At 30.7% G+C, this 20,912-nt stretch overlaps 2 protein-coding genes across 5 annotated transcripts; both read left to right on the top strand.

The window, feature by feature from the left end:
* Positions 1-4,149: 4,149 nt before the first annotated feature.
* LOC123003792 (tektin-4) lies at positions 4,150-5,823 on the top strand. The gene is made up of 4 exons (XM_044396786.1): positions 4,150-4,532; positions 4,587-5,331; positions 5,391-5,545; positions 5,591-5,823. Exons 1-4 carry the CDS (start codon positions 4,162-4,164, stop codon positions 5,802-5,804), a joined length of 1,485 nt encoding a protein of 494 aa, XP_044252721.1. The 5' UTR covers positions 4,150-4,161; the 3' UTR covers positions 5,805-5,823.
* A 742-nt stretch (positions 5,824-6,565) lies between these two features.
* Positions 6,566-17,466, top strand: LOC123016404. Of its 4 annotated transcripts, XM_044416777.1 has the most exons (8): positions 6,627-6,684; positions 6,753-6,793; positions 9,893-10,004; positions 10,058-10,380; positions 11,360-11,567; positions 13,398-13,582; positions 13,636-13,789; positions 14,958-17,466. In XM_044416777.1, the coding sequence occupies exons 3-8, from the start codon at positions 9,938-9,940 to the stop codon at positions 15,134-15,136; spliced, it is 1,116 nt and encodes a 371-aa protein (XP_044272712.1). In that variant the 5' UTR covers positions 6,627-6,684; positions 6,753-6,793; positions 9,893-9,937; the 3' UTR covers positions 15,137-17,466. The 4 variants fall into 4 exon arrangements, with proteins under 4 accessions (XP_044272711.1, XP_044272714.1, XP_044272712.1 ...); XM_044416776.1 differs by having other exon boundaries at positions 6,566-6,793; XM_044416778.1 differs by lacking the exons at positions 6,627-6,684; positions 6,753-6,793 and adding an exon at positions 7,613-7,716.
* Positions 17,467-20,912: the final 3,446 nt, after the last annotated feature.

The raw sequence follows: 20,912 nt of genomic DNA, 5'->3' as shown, positions 1-20,912 counted from the left end.
GGCAACCAACTATACAACTGCTATTACTGAAGTGTATAGGAGTAAAATACAGATTTGTAAATTACAAAATTTATGATAGCATTTAAACTCAACGATTAAAAAGTAAAAAACAAGCTTAATTAATTAATTTAAAAAAAAATTTCCGGATAGCAACAAATGTTTTATCATTGTTATACATTTAAATAATTAATATAAAAAGTGTAGTAAAAGTTTTTATTTTGCAAAATTGAAAACGAATATACAGGATGAGTCATTTCGACCCTCCCAATAAAAACTATAGTAACTCAAAAATTACAGTTTTATAAAAATTTGCATTGAATCTTTGATTGTTAATTAAAAATCAAGGAACTGTTTAATATTATTGAAAATTGCTAAAGGTCTAAATTTTGGTAGTAATATTGTTTACTCAGAAAAATTTTTTCTCATTGTTTTTGTATTTTGGACCCTACATAAGCCATCGTACAGTTGGAGACAAAATACTTTGGTCGTCAATGTCACTTGAGTGACATTAAATGTAAAGCATGCTTTAGGACTGTTAACCTTATTTTTAGCTACTGTCAATCATAGTTGACAAGTTGTATGTACATATTTTTGTTAGGAAAATATAATAGCTGTCATTAATTGGAAATTGTCATTTATTTTAATGTTAAAGCTTAAATTACATTACATTACAAGTGTCAGAAAAGTGATGACTAAAGTGTCACCAACTGTACTCAAAAACCAATTTTTATGAGTTGCTATAGTTTTCGTTGAGAGAGTCGATTTGGAATAAAAACTCTAACCGATTTTCATAGATTAACTTGGCTTTAGTTATGAAAAATTTAGTTTAATAAATTTGAATCAAAGTGGTTGTTGATGGTCATTAAATTTGACAGTGTCATTAATTCCACTTTTTTCTCCTTAAATTCAAAATATACTCAAACAACAAAAGCTGACAWAATCTTGATACATGTAGAATGCCACAAAAATGTTYTGACTGAATCTGTACCGTCAAAGGTACACTGTAGTAAGCCAATTTTCAAAAACTGTTAAAGCTATCACAGATATCTTTGTTTGTTTATATTTATATATTTGAAAAATTTCAAATAGTTTATCAATTAACGCATAGTGGTATCTGAGAATGTATTTTGGGTTGCCTTTGAAGATCGATTGCCTGTAATCAATTCATGTAAGATTGAATGTCACAATGTAGCTACCAGCTAGTAATTTGTAATCCGTTTTATATCTCATTCCTATCTTGTCCAGTTTGATATCTTTCGATTTGGAAGTTCACTGCAAGTCTGAGTGCAAAGGATTAAGATGCATGTTGCTGTTGAAATAAGATTTAGCTTCAGATTTTATAAAATATATTATATTTTTATATTTTTCTTGTAATCTGTATCTTTCTCAACAATGTACCCACTGGTTTGGTGCACTACTTTCTAAGCGCTTCTTGTATTACAAAATTTATTTCTACTAAAAACTTAAATTTTTAAAATGCGTTAAAAATGGTGGATGCGCCGGGTTAACTGTAATAAATTTTGTTATAAAATTGAAAGTTTTATTATGAAAAAGAATAAATAATTTCTTACTTTATTTTCCGTAACATAATTTATTTAAAACATGAAAACATCGATAACGATAAAAAAATATATACATGTTTACTTAATAACACGCCTTCTTTAAATAATAATCTAATCAAAATAATTTTATCTAAAGTAAGCCCATGTAAATATACCGGGTTTCTCAGGCAGGCTTGGATATAGAAAATTAACATAGGAAATTAGTTTTTATGTTTTTTCCTGCAGGAGTAACAGAAATGAAAATCTGATTGATGAACCTTGTACTGCTGGAAATGGGCTATCTTATCGACATTTTTGTTGATTCTCCAATTAACTCCATTTAGGCACAAACGGCCCTCATGTTTGGGTTACTAAGAAACGAACCATCAAGTCATAGCAAGGGCTTTTAGCTGACAATCTTTTTTTCATAACAATGACTTGATATATCGTTTCTTAGTAAAGCTAACCCGACAAATTCAAATTTTGATTTTTCGAGGGTCGTTTTCGCCCAAATGGAGTTAGTTGGAGAATCGACAAAAGTGTCGATAAGATAGCCCTCTTCAAGCACTACAACCTCCATTAATCAGATTTTGATTTCTGTTACTCATGCAGCTGGAAAAAAATAAAAACTAATTTCCCATGTTAAATTCCTAATCCAAGCCTACCTGTCTGGGACACCTGGTATTTATATTTTCAAATAGAAAATTTATTTTCTTCCCGTCAAGGAATTTAATGTAACGCTTTATTTTCTAGTTTTTAAATAATAATAATCTGGTACTTTACACTCGGAAAAGAATAAAATACCAATTTTTACTCTTAAAATTGTAATTGAATAAACTGAATATTTCGACAAATTATTTCTGTATTTAATCTGTTGAGAGAAAAGTTTTGTATACATCTCTGGAATAAACATCAATAATTRCTCGAATGAAAACGCCCTCAGTTTTTTTGGGTCGCACCTAGCATTTCCTACATTTTTGTGATTAAAATAGTTGTTTATTCCRTTGATACATAAATCACTATTTAAAATTAATCGTAATAGAATTTTAATTTTTGATTCACACTAGCTCAAAGAAGAACAGCTACAGCATTATACGTCTTGTACTTAAAAGTATGCCAAAATTATTTGTTTTCTCTAAGAGAACGCGACATTCACTGAAGAACCAACGGCATTTCTTGGWCTATATAAACTGAATTATTATAAATAATAAAATGTGTTTTATACTTACCCAAAATAATAGTATTTCTCTTCAGTCGAAACCAATAATACGAGTACAAACTAAAAGCTAAGCTGCTTATGTTTGAATAATAATCCCTCCACGATAATAATAAAAAAATGTTTACACAATTATGACAAAAATATTCCCAAAACTATACTAATGTATACTGTATGTTTTTCTGTCTTTCATTTTGCCAAAACTGCAAAGGTAAAACATTTTTTGCTTTATCTGAAACGAGCAAATCTGTAATTAAAACTTCATTACACAGAACGACAAAGAAAACTAATGTTATGACAACTTGACAAATTATATATGATTTTGTTCGTCTCAGTGACACAATTCAAATGCACTAAAAAAAAATTAAAAAGTCCACAAACTTTGAACTAAATAATTTTTTCTAATTTAAATGAATTTAAAATACTTTAACTTTATAAAATTATTACTCAATAACTATTAGGCCGATTTCCCTCAAATAAAGACCATTCTAAAGAGATGGACTTGTCCTTTAGAATGATATGCAATTTAAACTTTAATATTTGCTTTTCTTCGAACAGTGTTCGAAAAAGTTCGAAGTAAATGGAAATAATCTAAGAAAAATCTTACAAGTAAATTTTTTTTCATCATCACCATCGTGTAGAGTATCTCTTTATTAGTTCAAATCCAAATTAAAAAAAATATATCGACTAGTTTTCACTTTCGAGTAATGTTAAATACATTAAGTCACCTGATTTATTTTGTTGGTACATTCTACGATTAGCCTCAGTTAGCTTGTAGGTAGTAGTCGTTGTGATAACAGTTGCACACGAATCAAATCTTTGATTTTACGCAAAAACTGCAAAGAAAAAATTTTTTTTGCTGAAACAATCAAATCTGTAATTAAAAAAGTAAAAAAGTTCATTTTTCTCTTGATTTTGAAAAAAATATTCGAAAATCAAGAAAAAAATTAACTTTTTTTTCACTGAATCATAAAAATAAAAGGTAGTTTACAGTGAACTTTATGAAGTGACAGAAAAATACTGCCCGAAATTTTAATTCCGCAACTGTACAGACGCGAGTCTCTAAAAAGGTCCAGATTTCAATTTGACTCTGCCGCAAAACCAACTTCCAACTGAAACATTGTTTTTTCCACGGATGTCTAACAGTTGTGCTTGAAGAAACTTACAAAAACTATCTATAAATATGTCAATAATGATTTTGGTTCTTTATTGATAATTATTAATTTGTTTAGATTAGACTTTTTCAATGTTGAAAAATTCTGTGCTAGACCCTAATAAATAAAGACAATGTGTATGTACCAGTCAGTYTTAAAAACAACTTTGTTTTGTCAATATTTTTCTCCACCATGACGACCCACAAATCCCTAGAAACGCATCTATTTCCCTCAAAAATCAGTGTTGAAAATGTCAGCCAACGTCAAGCATCCCTGTTGCACCCCTTGTRCCAACACAAATAATGCCGAATTCCCATCCTCCGAACCCGACCCAAATTCCCAACCCCCAGTSCCCAATCCTCTGAGYCCAGTTCCATCACCTCCAGCCCCTTGTTACTTGCCGCAACCAGAGGATGCCATCCCTTCGATTCAAGAAGCCCAAATGGGACCCATCGGACCATGGGCCACTGGACGAGTCGACTGGAGTCCTTTGGCTGGACTTACAGGCACTAGACCCGTAGTTGATAAGTACTCCATTGCACGGTATAGTGAAGGAGAGTGGAGAAAACACAACAAAGATGTGTTGGAGATGTCGGCCAAAGAGCAGCATAAAATGAATTTGTAAAAGTTTGATTAATGTCTAAGTTACAGAATTTGATTTTTGCGTGAATTTAGGATTGATTGGAATGGACGTCAGTGTCTTCAGCAAACTTCCGCAGATGTTGATAAGAACCAAGAAGACAACACTAAAAGATTGCGTCAAAGAGAGCAAGAACTGTTTCGGTGGAAATGCGAATTGGAGGCTGAAATTGAAGCAATTTCGGAAGAAATAACTCTGACTGAAGAGCAACGTTTTCGACTTAAACAAGCCTCGAGAGTACTTCAAATGCCGGAATCCATTGCTGGTGAATGTTTAGAGCGCCGAACCGGCCGTTTGGACACTGAAATTGTCCGAGACGAAGTTGAAGTTGAACTCATAAGAGAACTCGCCCTCACGGCGGAAATTAGAGAAACTTTCACCAGAACTCTCAAAGACATCGAAGCGCAACTTCTTGAAGACAAAACTGCAAAACAACGACTCGAGTATGATTGGAGTGACAAAACTGTGGCTCATGAAATCGAAGCTTTGAATATTTCGTTGACGAATACTTCAAATACGATGCTATTCAAACCCGGAGCGGTAATTTTTCCGGAGGATCAGTCGACGCCCGAATATTGGACACATTTCACTGAAGAAACTTTGTCGGAAGCTAAGGCTACGAGACAGAGATCGGAGGCGTTGAGGGCCACATTGGACGCAATTTTGACCAATGCGGCGAGAGATTTAAGGTCGCAAGCAGATCGAGTGGAGTTGGCATTGTCCAGGAGGGTTGCTTGTGTTGAAGAGATTTTGCAAAAGTTGGAACACGAGTTGAAGAAAGTAAGAAATTTTGAGATAATAGAAAAACGATGYCATAAACATTTCTTTCTATATTCTAGATCTTAAAAGATTTAGCTGACGTTGAAATTCTCGTAATCGATCTTCAAACAGCAATTAGACGAATGGATTTTCCAATGAAAAAAGCTCAGACTCGCCTTGATAACAGATTAGGACGTCCTAGGGTGGAAAACTGTCGTGATGCTCCGCATATCGGGTATTATTTTACTCTTTTAAGTTGTATTTAAACAAATTTTTATAGAATTATCGAAGAAGTAAAATTTATTAAAGAAAATATRGCCGCTCTTCAAGCTCAATTGAAGCAAGCTCAAGAATCCCAAGCTCATTTAATTAAAGCTCGTAACGATATCGAACGAGAAATAATGTTAAAACGCAAGACTGTAGAGATTGATAAAGGAAGAACACAATGGATTCGGTCACATTATCCATCGGCAACAGCACTGTCAGGGTATTAAATAAAATTTACAAAAAGTTGAACGGTTTTTATTTCATTAAAACAGCTTGTGACTTATTGTGATTTCAGTARTTTTTGACATAGCAAAAAACCATTGACGACGAATCATGTTTCGGGAACTATCTAGTCCCATCTTCAGTGTAGATTGTTTCGTACAGTGACGGACAGTGAATTTCGTCCACCCAATTTCCATGACAGATTAAAAGTGTAGTCTTTAGGTTTTCCTAACCTTGTTTCAGAATTTTGATTAACGTTTGTCATATTGACAGAATGCTTGATGCTTCTTGTTACTTTTTACCTTTGAGACATACCCTTTTGTACTAGAGAGATAATTTTTATTTTATTAAAGGCACTTACTGCTGGCACGTTCGAATTTGATTAAATTTGACAATACGTATTTGAATGTCAGTTATCATGACAATAAAGCACGGACTACAGTGAATTTTTGTGAATTCACAGAAATTGAGTGGACGAAATTCCCTGTCCATCACTGTACAATTGCCACTGAATAGACTTCGAGAAATGGAAATTTATCAATTCTAGAACTTCTAGTTACAGACTTTAAAATACGTATAATTTGCCACATAGGTCAAGGGACTCGCATTTTAATTTGAGTTACGAAAAAATTCGACTAAAAAAAATTGACTTATGGGAGTTCCACTGAATTTATTTATTATATTATATTTATTTATTTACTTTACAATTTAGTAAAGTGGATGTTATGTATATTGGGTGTGTCACGGACWAGCGTGACATGTAAGATATGTAGTTATAGTTCTTCTACAAATAAGTGAGAACACGAGTTTGTGAGGTAATAAGGAGAGGCTTTTGCGATCAGAATCAAATTAAAATTTGGGTCTTTTTGCCCGCTCTTGTAAGAGGTAAATATCTTTAGGACAAAAGAAAAAAACATCTAGGGCACGGTAATTCAATTTTTGAACGATACCAGAGGCGAAACCATAACTGTTCAAAACTTTGGAAGTACAAATAGTAAGTAATGACATATTTCCCAGCTGGGTTGTAATATACAGGCTGAACCAAAAGTCATAATTTCATAGAATACTCAAACAGGTTGATTTTATTTTTGTAAATGATACATTTTCGAGTCATCCCTGAATCCGAAAACGTATGTCAAGTAAAATGACAAGTCGAAAGATAAAGTGGCATGATGATCAAAAAGGTGATGATTATAATAACTAAATTTATAATTTACTTTAAAAAAAGAACGGTCCTACTCTTATTATTATACGTGGGTGACTAATTATTCCAGCCCACTTTGACGTTTTACCTTTCGACTTGTCATTTTATTTGACGTTTCATGTGCAGTTAGTTCAAAAACAGACATACGTTCTCGGATGCAAAGAAGACTCTATTACAAATTATCTTGATCGCACGATACTAATATACAGGGTTATTCATAAATATAAAGCAATATTTTCTGATTTCAGCGTTGTGCAGTCCTCAGTTTAAATTAAAATATCTTTGAAACGGTACATTTTAGGGGTATTAAAGGTAATGCGTTTTTTATTCTAAATTGATTACTTTATCTATTTGGGCAATAAAAAATTAGTGTTAAGAGAGCAAAAAAATGGAAAAACACAGAAAAGGTGACCTGCAACTGCTGGAACCGGAAATTGAGTGGATGTATCCGGTTTTCGTGATTACCAGTTCAAAAGGTATGTTGTCACAAGGAAATGTTCCAAATTTTATAATATTTGGTCAAATAGTTCCAAAGTTATTACAAAAAAATCAATTTTCCATACCCACATTCCGAGGGCTGTAAAATTCTTATCAGTAGAGATAGGANGTTATAGTTCTTCTACAAATAAGTGAGAACACGAGTTTGTGAGGTAATAACGAAAGGCTTTTGAGAGGCGAAACCATAACTGTTCAGAACTTTGGAAGTACGAGTAGTAAGTAATGACACATTTCCCAGCTGGGTTGTAATATACAGGCTGAACCAAAATAATTTCATAGAATACTCAAACAGGTTGATTTTATTTTTGTAAATGATACATTTTCGAGTCATCCCTGAATCCGAAAACGTATGTCAAGTAAAATGACAAGTCGAAAGATAAAGTGGCATGATCAAAAAGGTGATGATTATAATAACTAAATTTATAATTTACTTTAAAAAAAAAACGATCCTACTCTTATTATTATACGTGGGTGACTAATTATTCCAGCCCACTTTGACGTTTTACCTTTCGACTTGTCATTTTATTTGACGTTTCATGTGCAGTTAGTTCAAAAACAGACATACGTTCTCGGATGCAAAGAAGACTCTATTACAAATTATCTTGATCGCACGATACTAATATACAGGGTTATTCATAAATATAAAGCAATATTTTCTGATTTCAGCGTTGTGCAGTCCTCAGTTTAAATTAAAATATCTTTGAAACGGTACATTTTAGGGGTATTAAAGGTAATGCGTTTTTTATTCTAAATTGATTACTTTATCTATTTGGGCAATAAAAAATTAGTGTTAAGAGAGCAAAAAAATGGAAAAACACAGAAAAGGTGACCTGCAACTGCTGGAACCGGAAATTGAGTGGATGTATCCGGTTTTCGTGATTACCAGTTCAAAAGGTATGTTGTCACAAGGAAATGTTCCAAATTTTATAATATTTGGTCAAATAGTTCCAAAGTTATTACAAAAAAATCAATTTTCCATACCCACATTCCGAGGGCTGTAAAATTCTTATCAGTAGAGATAGGACACGAGTTATTATTTAAATTAACATCATTTTATAGTTAATTTTTGAGGTTCAAATATTGCTTCATATTTATGAATAACCCTGTATACAGGGCTGATGCAAAAATGTCGGACCATCTCTTGCATGGTCATAAAAGACATCCAACTGAGATAAAAATTCCCATGACAAAAAATTGTTTAAGAACATTAAATAAAAATATTGGTTGCCATTATAAAAAATAATGATGAGGTCACTACTCACAATCCTGTGACGTCATAAATGTTGCAATACTGCCAAAGTGTAGCATTTTTAARAATAAAAACGACCTGTTCCAGGATTTTTTTGGAAATAGAACCTATAATAAAAAGATGAATTTTGTGGATTACTTTTTATTCAGTCTGTACACTATTACATTATACAATGGCTTTGAATATCCTTGTTTTGCTTTTTTTTTAATGATGGAAAGTACCTATCGTACCAAAACGCATAAAATATTATTGCTTAATGGAGAGTGTGTTATGACCTCTGACCAGTGTAGATTTCATTTTTTTTAAAGGAGATATTAGTAGGATCGAAAGTGTGAGATGTGACAAATGATTTCGCTCATATACGTGTGATTTGTAGTTTCCTTTTTATAATTAGACCACCGAAATTCAGCTGAAAACATTACTTCTAGAAATAGAATAAGTTAGAGCAAGCATTTAATTTTATGTTAAAAATTATAAATAAAATAAACGTGTTTTCAGACAAGGTGTAGCATAAAAAAAATACATACAGGGTATTAAAAAAAGATTGAACAATATTTAAGGAGGTAATACACAGTATGGACTAAAATTAACAAAGCAGTCTTAGTAAACCTAGGCCCGCAATGTAACGGTTTTGCTCCCTGACGGTCGCTCGAATTTAAACTACGACCGCAATTTTTAAATTATCTATAAAACTTTTGTTGCCTTAATAGCTATAAAATACTTCAAAACTTAGTTGTCATGTTTCTGTTAGTGCAAGAAATGCCGTCAGTGTGCAAATGAGTACTTTATACGCACTGTTATGAATTTTGCGCCCTTGGCAAAAAATGGGGAACTTTGCGTATTAATTTTATAGCAAGAAAACTATTATGTTTAYTATCTCTATTGTGAATTGTGGAAATGGTCTTAAAATAGTCTAAGTATTAAATTTTTAGCTTTATTCTAATCGATAAAAGCTACAAAGATTAGTTCTCTAGCCACTTTAAATTCTTAGCAACCAGCGGTCAAATCTTGTTTTAACAAGAATTATACTAAAACATATAATTTCTCCATTATTTTAAACAGTGTCTAAATTTTTATTTATCAAATCAGCATAAATGAATTACATATTTAAATTTAAAATTTGATTTTATGACTTTTTACAGATACCGTAAGTAGGCATACCTACTTACCAAATAATAACTGAAAAGATGAGACCTCCGAAGATTTATGACCTTTTCTATCTTTTCTTCCTTTACTCTCACTGTTTTTCTACAGGTAAATAATTAATCACTGATTTTATTATTGTTTCCATAATTAACGCATTTCAGGTTTGTTTCCCGYAAACCTCCAAACAATGTATTTCGAGCAAGGATCYCCATTAGTTACAGAGCAATTTCTTAAGTCTTTAAATTTTGGTAGCACGTATACATTATTTCCACGCTACACAGTTCTGGAATCTGAGTTTACCAAGACTGAAGAAAACGTATATCTTAAAATAGATGACATCGTCAGAAACACTTTTCACCTTTATGAATCGAAATTTCCAGATTACCAAAATTACAAAATCTCCATTTTTAACYCAAGTATGGTGGTAATTGCAAAATGTAAAAATTATAATTCTTGCGAAGTATTAGAAGATTGTATTGAAGCAGTAAGTTTAAATAACGTAGGGGAATATTTATGGTTTATGTAGAAAGCGTTTAGTTTATACAGGGAGCGCCAGAACTCGCGCTCCAGAAAAAAAATTCCGGTAAAATAAGATACCAGGAACATGAAAAAAATGTTTAAAAAATTCTATCTGTCAAAAAATTTTGATATTTGACATTTCTTTATATCTATTTAATGATACTGATGATCTTGTTATGTTCTTTACAATTATTTAGTAAAGGGACAAAAATTTTGCCAATGAAAGCCACAAATAACATTGAACAGAGTTACAATTTAGGATACAGCTTCCTCGTTTACTCTTTTAATAGCCTACCACAAAAAAAACTTGGAAAATTATTTTTCCAACAGAAATAAATAGAGTAAAAGTGCAAACTTTGAACTCTCATAACTTCGAAATTTTTATAGATAAARTTTTTTAAACATTTTTTCCATGTTCCTGGTATCTTACCTTATATGGCATTTTTCTTTGGGGCGCGAGTTCTGGCGCACTCTGTGTTGCAAACTCTGTAACTGGACAACAAATCTGAAATAATCGAAGTAAAATGTTGAGGCTTGACAATGTGACATTGGACAAAATTCAATTTCATAAATTTTCCAACATTTGAAATTTGCTGACGGTTGATATCGTACAACGAAATAGTATTTCAAAAGCTAATTTATTATTGTCTCCGAGTATTCTTTTAAAATTTGCAATATTTATCTAGTTTTCACTTTTGAAAAAATACTTTACTTTTTAAGGACTTTTATCAGATTGACATTTTATTTAAAATTGTACTTATAAATTGTGAAATGTAATGTGTGTAATCTTTATTTTTATAATAGTTATCAGTTGCAAATATTTAATTTAGACATTTCCGGGTTGTGGTTGCGGACATTTTATTTAAATTCTTGCAACATTAAAGTTTTATTAAATAATATTAATATAATCTAAAAATTTATTATCTAGCAATAAATCTTTGTAGTCTATTGAGGATGAAGAGATTGGTGGAAATCAACTACCATTGCCGGACAATATTGTGTACATTTCTTGGAAAAAAATGTTATGGAGATTATTTCTTCTTGTTCAGTATAAAGCAAAAATAACAAGATGCGGCGATTTTAATAATCATATTGACATCAAGAAAGTAGTCATCCAAAGTAATACGAGAAGAAATTTTGCTTATACAAAATGTGAGTTGGTTACTTGAAATATTCTGAATTAAAAACAAATACCCAATATAAATTCATGTTTTAACTTTATTTAATTTGCAATTTAAATTTTACAAAATTTGCAATTTAATCATAATATTAATATTGTCATCTGAATTTAGTATTTAATATGATTACCATAGCAACATAAAAATTTTCCGGGAATTTTTTGACTCATTAGCTAAAATTAATAAGTGAAAATTTTTTTGAGACAAAAACTAACATCAAATATTTAGTAAAACTTTATTTTAAACATCAAAAACTCTTTCTAATTTTTTTTAGAATGATGAGGGTTAGGTGTAAGATAAAACCTTTGCTTTGGTATATGTATACAGTAAGTGGCAAAATTATGGAATAATCTTATTTACTAAAACTGAAAATATTTTGTTTTGACAAAAATGTTGAAACAGGTCAATTTTCTTTTTAAAAAATACAAAATTTTTAACTTGGTTTAAAATTATAGCTTCATTTCTTGTTGAATAACTTTTTTTCTAGAAAACTATGAATGTAATACATAATATTTTGGTGTTGTTTTTTCGACAATTAAAAAATCTATCAAATACGCTAAAAAAATGTCGATGACGTCATTATTTAAAAACCAAAAAGTGTAAAACCTTAAATCAATTTGAATATTGTGTATTTTTTTAACTTAACTTGTTCGAGCATTTTTGTCAAAACAAAATATTTCCAGTTTTAGTAAACTCACTGGATAAGGTGTCCTAGCGAGTTGGTAAAGTTCATTATTTAAAATAAACAAATACAAATTTAATTTAATTAGATACCTAAGACGTGGCCAAAAAAAGTTACAATTGATGATTTCTTTTTAAAATTAGTAAAAACTAAGTACGTATTGGAAGATCAAGATTATTTGTAATCAAGTCGTCGTCCTTGGCTCCGAAAACTGTCTGTGAAACGTCAAATAAAATGACAAGTCGAAAGGTAAAATGGCATAATCATAAACATGATAATTTTAATGACTAAATTTATGATTTACCTTCAAAAAAGAAGGGTCCTTTTATTATACGTCGGCTAATTATTATACGTCGACTAATTCCAGCCCATTTTGCCATTTTACCTTTTTACTTGTCATTTTATTTGACATTTCACGTGCAGTTAGTTCAAAAACAGACATACGTTTTCGGATCCAATTATCTTGATCTCTCGGTATATGTAGGTATGTCTTTGTATTAATAAGTGTGATTTAAAAAGAACTCTAATGTTTTTATTTAAAAACTTTGGGTTATAAGGTTTTTACATTACCTAAAATTTAAAAATAAAAAATTGAAGCTTTCGGTGGCCACCTGAGCCCCCCCGCCTGGATCCGCTCTTGCCAAGAACGTGGAAAAAATGTTTAAACAAATTCTATCTGTCAAAAAATTTTGACATTTATTTTTCGGCATTTGACTTTTTTATGTCTATTTAATGTTACCGACAATCTTATACAGGTTGGAATATGAAAAACGTCCTAAGCCATAACTGCATTATTTTTAAAGATATGACAATACTTCTTACAACAAAGTTGCACAGTTTATTGTCATCTATTGTTTGGAATCGATACTCAATCAATGTTGCTTCCTGTTTCACCGGAACCGAGATCAGTGTCAGTTTTTTAAATGTAACATCCTGTATATTTTATTAATTTTAGATTCCTCGATAAATTGTCACTTGTTATTATTTATCTCTAATTTTTGGCTGTGGAAAGAATAGAACATTTTTATTTATTTTATCTGAGACAAGCAAACGACTAATAACAAAAACCGTTTTTTGATGAAAGAAGTATTGAAAAGTTAAAAAAATTATGGCTTGTTTTAGATGAGGTGTTAACAACAACAAAGTACACCCAGATACAATCAGGAAATTTTAGTTTAAAAAAAGGTGAATCAGTATATGTGCGAGCATTGCACAGCTCTTATTGTTTAATGAAATTACTGTTAACGTGTGGCAATGAAACTAATCGCAATGAAATACAATTATCAGCTGATCAAGGGCCTCGTGTGGTATTTTGTACAAAATAAATAAATATGTTTTCTACATTTCAATATTTTTGTAGTCATTTTCAAATGATTTCTTCACCTTTGGATGGAAGAAAATTGAAATGTCATTAAAAAAACAAACTACATTTAACAACTGTACTTTAATAATGCATGGATGTTATAATGAGACAAAACCTGTAGACAGCAACAGATCCTGGACAGCAACGTGTCGTATGTATTTATACTTATTTTCTTTTTATTGTCGAGTAAAAAAATGTCCTAATTTTCAAATTGGATTATCCGAAAAATTTACTTTCTTACTGCCACTGTGTCTTGGGATAATAATTCTTCGATAAATATTTAGTCCTCGTTTAGCTTAATTTTTTTAAATTATTTCTGAATGAATGTCGTACCACAGCTTCACAGCTATCGTTACTTCTGATGTCACAATGTTTTTTTCTGTATGACATACAGAGTGGTTATAAATGATTTTCATCTAGCCAGCTGTGAATTTTCCATGTAAAATAAAAAATGCCGCCTTACGAAAATAGGGGTACCTACTTGTTGTAACTCAAAATTAAAAAATCGCCGTTTACTAAGCGTCTACTTTGAAAATAGACTTCAATTATAAACTTGTTTTTTTCCAAAGTATACATTATTATCAATTATTATTGGAAATTAGTTGAAACAATAAAAATTTAATTAACAACAATTTATTATTAATTAATAAGTGACACTAATGACAGAACTAGAGCTTTCAAAAAAGTAGAGCGTCACAAATAAAGTTACATGCAAAAAAATTCCAAAGCTGGCTAGATGAAAATCATTTATAACCACTCTGTAGTAGAACTTTCGGGATCAAAATTTGTCACTTTCAGTAGGGTTCACTTGTGCCACAGATTCTTCGTTTATACAGGGTGTGTTAGAACTCGCGCCCCAGAGAAATATTTTAAGTAAGTTAAAATACCAGGAACATGAAAACAACGTTCAAAAATTCTATCTGTCAAAAAATTTTGACATTTATTTTTTCACATTTGACATTTTTTTTATGTCTATTTAATGATACTGTTAATGATATTTTTTTTCTGATGGTCTTGTATATGTTTTTTTTATAATTATTTAGTAAAGGTACAAAAATTTTTGCCAATAAAAGCCACAAATAACATTAAACAGAGTTACAATTTAGAATTTTTCTAGATAGATTTTTTTTAACATATTTTTCATGTCCCTGGTATCTTACCTTACATTTTTCTCTGGAGCGCGAGTTGGAGCACCCTGTATAAAAATACTTACATAGTTTAAAACAATATTTGTAAAATTTTGTTTCATTGTAAATGAGTTACTAACTTACTTAATATTATTATTTTTGATTTGAATTTTATTTACAATTACTTTTTAGATATCACCATTTCGGCCACCCAAACGAAGAAGAAAGACAATCTGTCACATAAACATACAGAAAATTGCTCATGTATCAATAACCTAGTTTTATATTTAGGCATAAGTTGTTTTATTTTGACTGTACTCGTATCATTATTTGTAGTCTGGTGTAGAAAAAAAACATTAAAAATATTTTAGATGAAAAGGGGGAAAATGAAGAAAAAAGGAATAGTTAAATCGTATTCAAAGGGTTATAACCATTAATTGCTAATTTTCTTTTAATTAATAATAGTAATAATAAGTGCTTGCGCTTATGCCCAGTAATATCCCGAAAAAAGAACACCTTCTGGCACGATCAGGTCAGTTGAGAGCAATTTGAACTGGTATTTTAATATACTATTGTGACAAATTTTAACTATGCTCGCTATAATTTCATACCTGACTTATAAAAACATAATGTTGGTTGCATGGAGAATTCAGGCTCATTATTTCTTTGTGAATCACTCTGAATACCGAGGTGGGAGATGCTTCATTACCAAGGCGAGATGCTTCATTACCAAGGCGCGATTAAGCCAGGGTATATGTATGTAGAGTGGTCGCAAAGCAAGACCAGCACATCTATAAAGTTGCACTGAAAAGAGGTTTACGTTTAGCCGAGTCCACTTTGAAATTTAAGTGATGGTTTAGTCTCAGTGGCGTAGGTTACCCATAAAGTAGGGTAAGTAGGAATACGGTAAAATACTATCTACTTACATACGAGCTTTTATAAAATATTTTCATTACATAAATACCGCTTTATCATCCAGAATTAAAATCGAAAAAATTTGGGCTTTAGTTAAAAACTAGGTTGCTGCAAGAAATGCCGCATGTAAATTAACGATGTACAACATTCATGCTATATTATTTAAATTCATTTCGGTAATTCCATATTAACTCCGATGATTCTAAATAACTGAGTGACAAAGACTGATTTTTATTTATTTATTAGATAATAATTATTTTGTTCTTGTACGTCTAAAACCTTATTATAAATAATTTTTATTTTTATGACAACTCCTTATTTTATTTAAGAATTTTTAAACACATTTAAAAAAGAATACATTTATCAAATTACAACGACACCTATGCCAACTGACGATCCGCGTACTGTCAGATGTCGATAACTCAACATGCTGTTCTTGCTTTGCGAGTTTGCGACCACTCTACCTACGATGGCAACGACCACCAAGGTTTGTAAGCATACTTACTGTTTTATTCACAATCATCCTTCTGAAAGAACAGAAAAACAATAAAAAAATTATCAAATCTTGAAATTGCTTTTTATGTTTTTATTAAGTGGGAAATAAACATATCCGATATTAATAGTGCTAGTAAAATGGAATGTACTCCTCTTAAACTCAGGGATGTTGCTGACCAAGCAACAGAAGATCTAAAAACCAAGTAGAAAAATGGCTACTACGGATATCTAAAGACTAGGACACGACACTATGTAATACAAAAAAAAGTAAGTCGTTCGTTTTTCACAGCTTATGAAGAATGTAAAGCTCAACATTTTGCATTTTTTTCCAAGCAATTAGTAAACTGGTTGAATTTAAATTAATCTAATCGTTTGATTGGGAACTGAGACGGTAAAAGGCCCTAAGCGCCCTCATTTTTACTCCGCCGTACTACTTTTTTGGATACAAAAAATCGAGCAATTTTGTATCTCGTTTCGTCGCCTAGTATGTAATTATCCGTAATGGATACTTACTTGCTACTTCCCACCCTAAACTGTCATGAAGTTGAAATGTCATACTTTTCAATTTTTCACATGTATTTTGATTATTTGATTATAAGCTTATGATTATAATTAAAAATTGTTCTATTCAAAGTTGATTATATGTAATATCTTTTTCTAGGTATTAGATGATTTCTTGATAACATTAAACTTGTTGATGTTTCAAAACTTTATTATGTTAAAATATTATAAACCTGGTTAAAATTTGGCTTGGGCAGTTATAATTGGAAAGAATTTTGTCAAAAATAATTTTTACAAAAAATTATTATTATTATAAAAAAATATTAATTATTATTATAAAAAATTACTGCCATGCCCAAATCAAATTAACTCGGATGCAGTTACAATTGATTATATTTGTGCCATCGGTGGACATTAAAAGCTCGGATATTGTCACTCAAATTAAAAACTGTCAGCAATCTAAAGATGATCATCGAAGTTCTTTCAAGATAAAGAGATGCTAGATCAATTGTGTTATTTACAAAACCCTTTTAAAACTCAACTTTAACTTGATGTGTTTCTGTCAATATGTCATAACTTTTATAACCTTATTTGTAAAAAACTTCTAATTTTTCGAATTATACAATTGTCATGTGTGTCCTAGTTTTTTATGTCCACCGATGGTGCGTATTTTTACTTATTTACTTACTACATAGAAAAAACAAAAATAGCTATTTATGTATCAAGTACGCAAAATAGGGTTTTAGGGGACGAATCGTAATCAATGACGAGGCGACGTAGGAGCCGAGTCTTTAAAGAGAGGAGTCACCTAAAACCTTTTGCGTACGTGGTGCATACAAAATTTTTTTGTTACAGCTCCCAAAACACGAATTCACACCTCTTATTAATTAAAAAAATTTCGTTACCATAGTAACCAATTTTATTTTTTAGTCCGCAAAAACTGTTTTGAGGGACTAAAATAACGGTTTTGCGTACTATTTTATTGAGACCAAAAAAGACTCATCTTATAATAGCTATTTTTTGGGAGCGTATACAAAAAAAAACATATTTTCTATAATTATTAAAAAACAACTACTTAAAAAGCACACAAAATGAATAAATTCCGTTTCATCACATAATTAAACATCTAAATTACGCGATGTCGGGGCACTTATTATTATTTAATTATAAGTCTAGGATTAGGCTACTTACTAGAGCTGACGCGATTTGAGAAGAACATATCTCTGTTGATGAGCGACGGACGAATTTTGGTCGGACCTAGTCCACTTTCAAATTCAGGGTACGATGCTAGGCAAAGCTAACTGACAATTGATTCGCAAGGAATGTTATTAAATTTTTGTAATTACAAACAAAATGGAACCACAATTATCCATCAAATACGACACCGGCTTTGTTGAGGTTCAAGTAGGTAAATGTAATTATAGTTTATTTGAAAAGAAAGTAGTGGAATTTGTTGGGTGTTGAAAACAATAATATTTATTGGAATTCTTTGGGTTAAACCCATTTTGGGATACCTACTTGTTACAATTTTCCGATTTTAGTTTACCAGTCTCTTAGTACTGTTTAATGTGTTCGTATCGTTTGTGTTCTTTCCTCTTTTTTTATTTTCTAAAATCAGTTCTTTTCAGAACTCGGTTTTGCTCTGTATTGTGCAAAGTAAGTTCAAACTTTTTCATAAATATTTTTAATATCAAATAAATTATTTTAACGTTATTATAGATAATACTTTTGTATACAACGCCTAATAACTCGAAGATTGAAGTTAAAGACAAGGTCCTTCAAACTTAAACACGGATATTAATTGCCAATGTTATGAAATTTATGAAGGAGAAGGCGGAAAATGTCTTAAAATTGTTTTTGTGCAATTCTAAAGATTGTGTTTTAGCAGCTACAGAAATAAGCGAGAAAAGCTATTGTTCTTTCCAAAAACAAATTAAAGAAATAGCTGCTTCATTTTTTTCTCCACCCAAAAATTTTGCCCGGAACCGTTCACAAAGCACGAAAGAGAAATTGAAGTGACTATATGAAAAAAGAACGTATGTTTGAAATAAAAGTAAAAATTGTCTTTACTGAATACGTTATGCGTGAATTGTTATTTTTCTCAAATTTTAACGCGGTATCCCGTTGCTCGAACAGAACCACTACGCCAGTGATCGAAACTTATAGCTTACTATCAAATCGTGGTGACTTACTGTGTTCTTCTCAAACCGCGTCAGCTTTAGTGCGATCAAAAAAAAAATAAATTAGAGTAGACGTCGATTGAATTCTACAACACATTGGCTAGGAATCTGGGCTGGAAATTTTCAACACAAACTGAAAGTAAAATTGACCATTCACCGTTTTCGTCTTGTACAGCAATAAAAATTTTCTGCTCGAAAGTGAACATTTTTTCACTCAAAAGGAATAAAACGCAACATTTTTTGACAACATTTGTTGTCAAAAATCAGAATTGCCATCTGAAAGACTTTAATCACCGCCTACTCTAATTTATTTATTTTTTTGATAACACGGTACTTATTCTATGTTTTAATTCATTATTCACTGGTTTAACTACGATGTTTAAAAATAATGATTGTTTAATACATTTAAAAAACTGATTTATTTTATATTTTTCCCTAATAGATAAAATTTTTTAGTACTTAATAATTATGTCCACTATATTAAGATTTGACGTGCATCTGATGAAGCTATTGTTTCAAAATGTTTTTTTTTAAATCTAGATACGACCATTTTTTGATGAGTTACAGCGTTTCAAAAATCAAAAAAATTCAGGGAAAATTTCCTTTAACTTTTTGGAGTAGTATAGTATGTCCCCGGATTGGGTTTACAAAAAGAAACAAATTTTTATCTTTGGTTTTACGTCAAAACTGCAAAGGAAAAACATTTTTTGCTTTATCCTTAATTAAAATTTCATTATTCTGACTATATACGGCGCAAGTCAAGCAATGTTATTGGTTGTTGCTATGCAAACTACGATTCGCGAATCTTTGCGACCCAACTTGAAATTAGACGACTCTATGTCCCATCACATTGGCGGTTTTATTTTTTTGACAACGATGTCATTTTGACGACTAATTAATTAATTGAATAATGATTTTTCTTGTTGAAGAATGACCGTTATTTTTATTTTAAAGCTGTTTCTTTGAGTTGCTATTTATTAAAATTATGTTTTTCACAAATATTTACGTTATTTAACTTACATAAACTCATTTGTCAAAGTGGCATCGTTGTCAAAAAAATTAAATCACCAATGTGATGGAATTTAACTCAGAAAAATTATTAGAAGCCCAAAGTAAGAAAAAAATAAATTTTTATATACAATAAACCAGAATAAAGCAATTTTAATTTCAGATTTCCTCGTTTCAGGTGAAAATGTTTTTATTTTGCAGTTTTGGCGTAAAATCAAAGATGTTTTTTCTTTTCTTATTGTAAACTCAATCCGGGGATATGCAGTAAGTACAGGGTGTTTCATACAACTTTACGAGGCTAGCGCCTAATGTACGCACCCGAATATACAAAAGTCACAGAACACTGGATAAAAAACACTTCTAACTATTTAATTTTTGGAAACCCATGCCAGTAGTTGTCCAACTAATCACTGTTTCATTAATAGTCATAAACTGCAGTTTTCCTGAAACAATTATAATTTGTTCTATCAAGAGACGGCATGAATATGACTCTAGTTTATCTATCTTAATCACTTACTAACTAAAAACGCTGTAATTTTTTAAAGGGTAAACAAACTAGAGCAGATTATTCAATTTTTCAAAATTTGTAATCGAGTTCGTATTGGAATAAGTATTATTGACAGGCGCAGGCCTCGTAAAATTACGTGAACACCTGTATATGACAAGCGATGCTAGTAAAATACATATCAACCCACATAAACAAATAGTCATTATGTGCAAGTCAACTATAAGTTGTTGTCTGCGATACTGTTCATGGGCATCATTAATAAAAGATTCCAATAAAAATATTTATTTTTTTTAATAAAATAAACGTAGTTATATTCACTATTATTATTTGTGATAAGATAAAGTGATAATTTAATATAACGCAATGCACTTAGGTGTTACCATAGTTGAGGTAGTTTGTTACTTATTTGTTTATTATTAATTGATATATAATGTAAACTATGTAAAACTTTTTGTCTTTGTAAAATGACAAACTGATTTTTTGATTTCTAATTAATAGAAATTGGTCACAAACTGTTGGAAATGAAAACAATTTCATTAT

Source organism: Tribolium madens, unplaced genomic scaffold, assembly GCF_015345945.1.
Source record: "Tribolium madens isolate multiple individuals breed KSU strain unplaced genomic scaffold, Tmad_KSU_1.1 Scaffold_1;HRSCAF=32;Tcas5.2_LG8, whole genome shotgun sequence".
NCBI lineage: Eukaryota > Metazoa > Arthropoda > Insecta > Coleoptera > Tenebrionidae > Tribolium > Tribolium madens.
The sequence above is the reverse complement of the archived record's forward strand: the minus strand, read 5'-3'. Positions and strand labels throughout refer to the sequence as shown.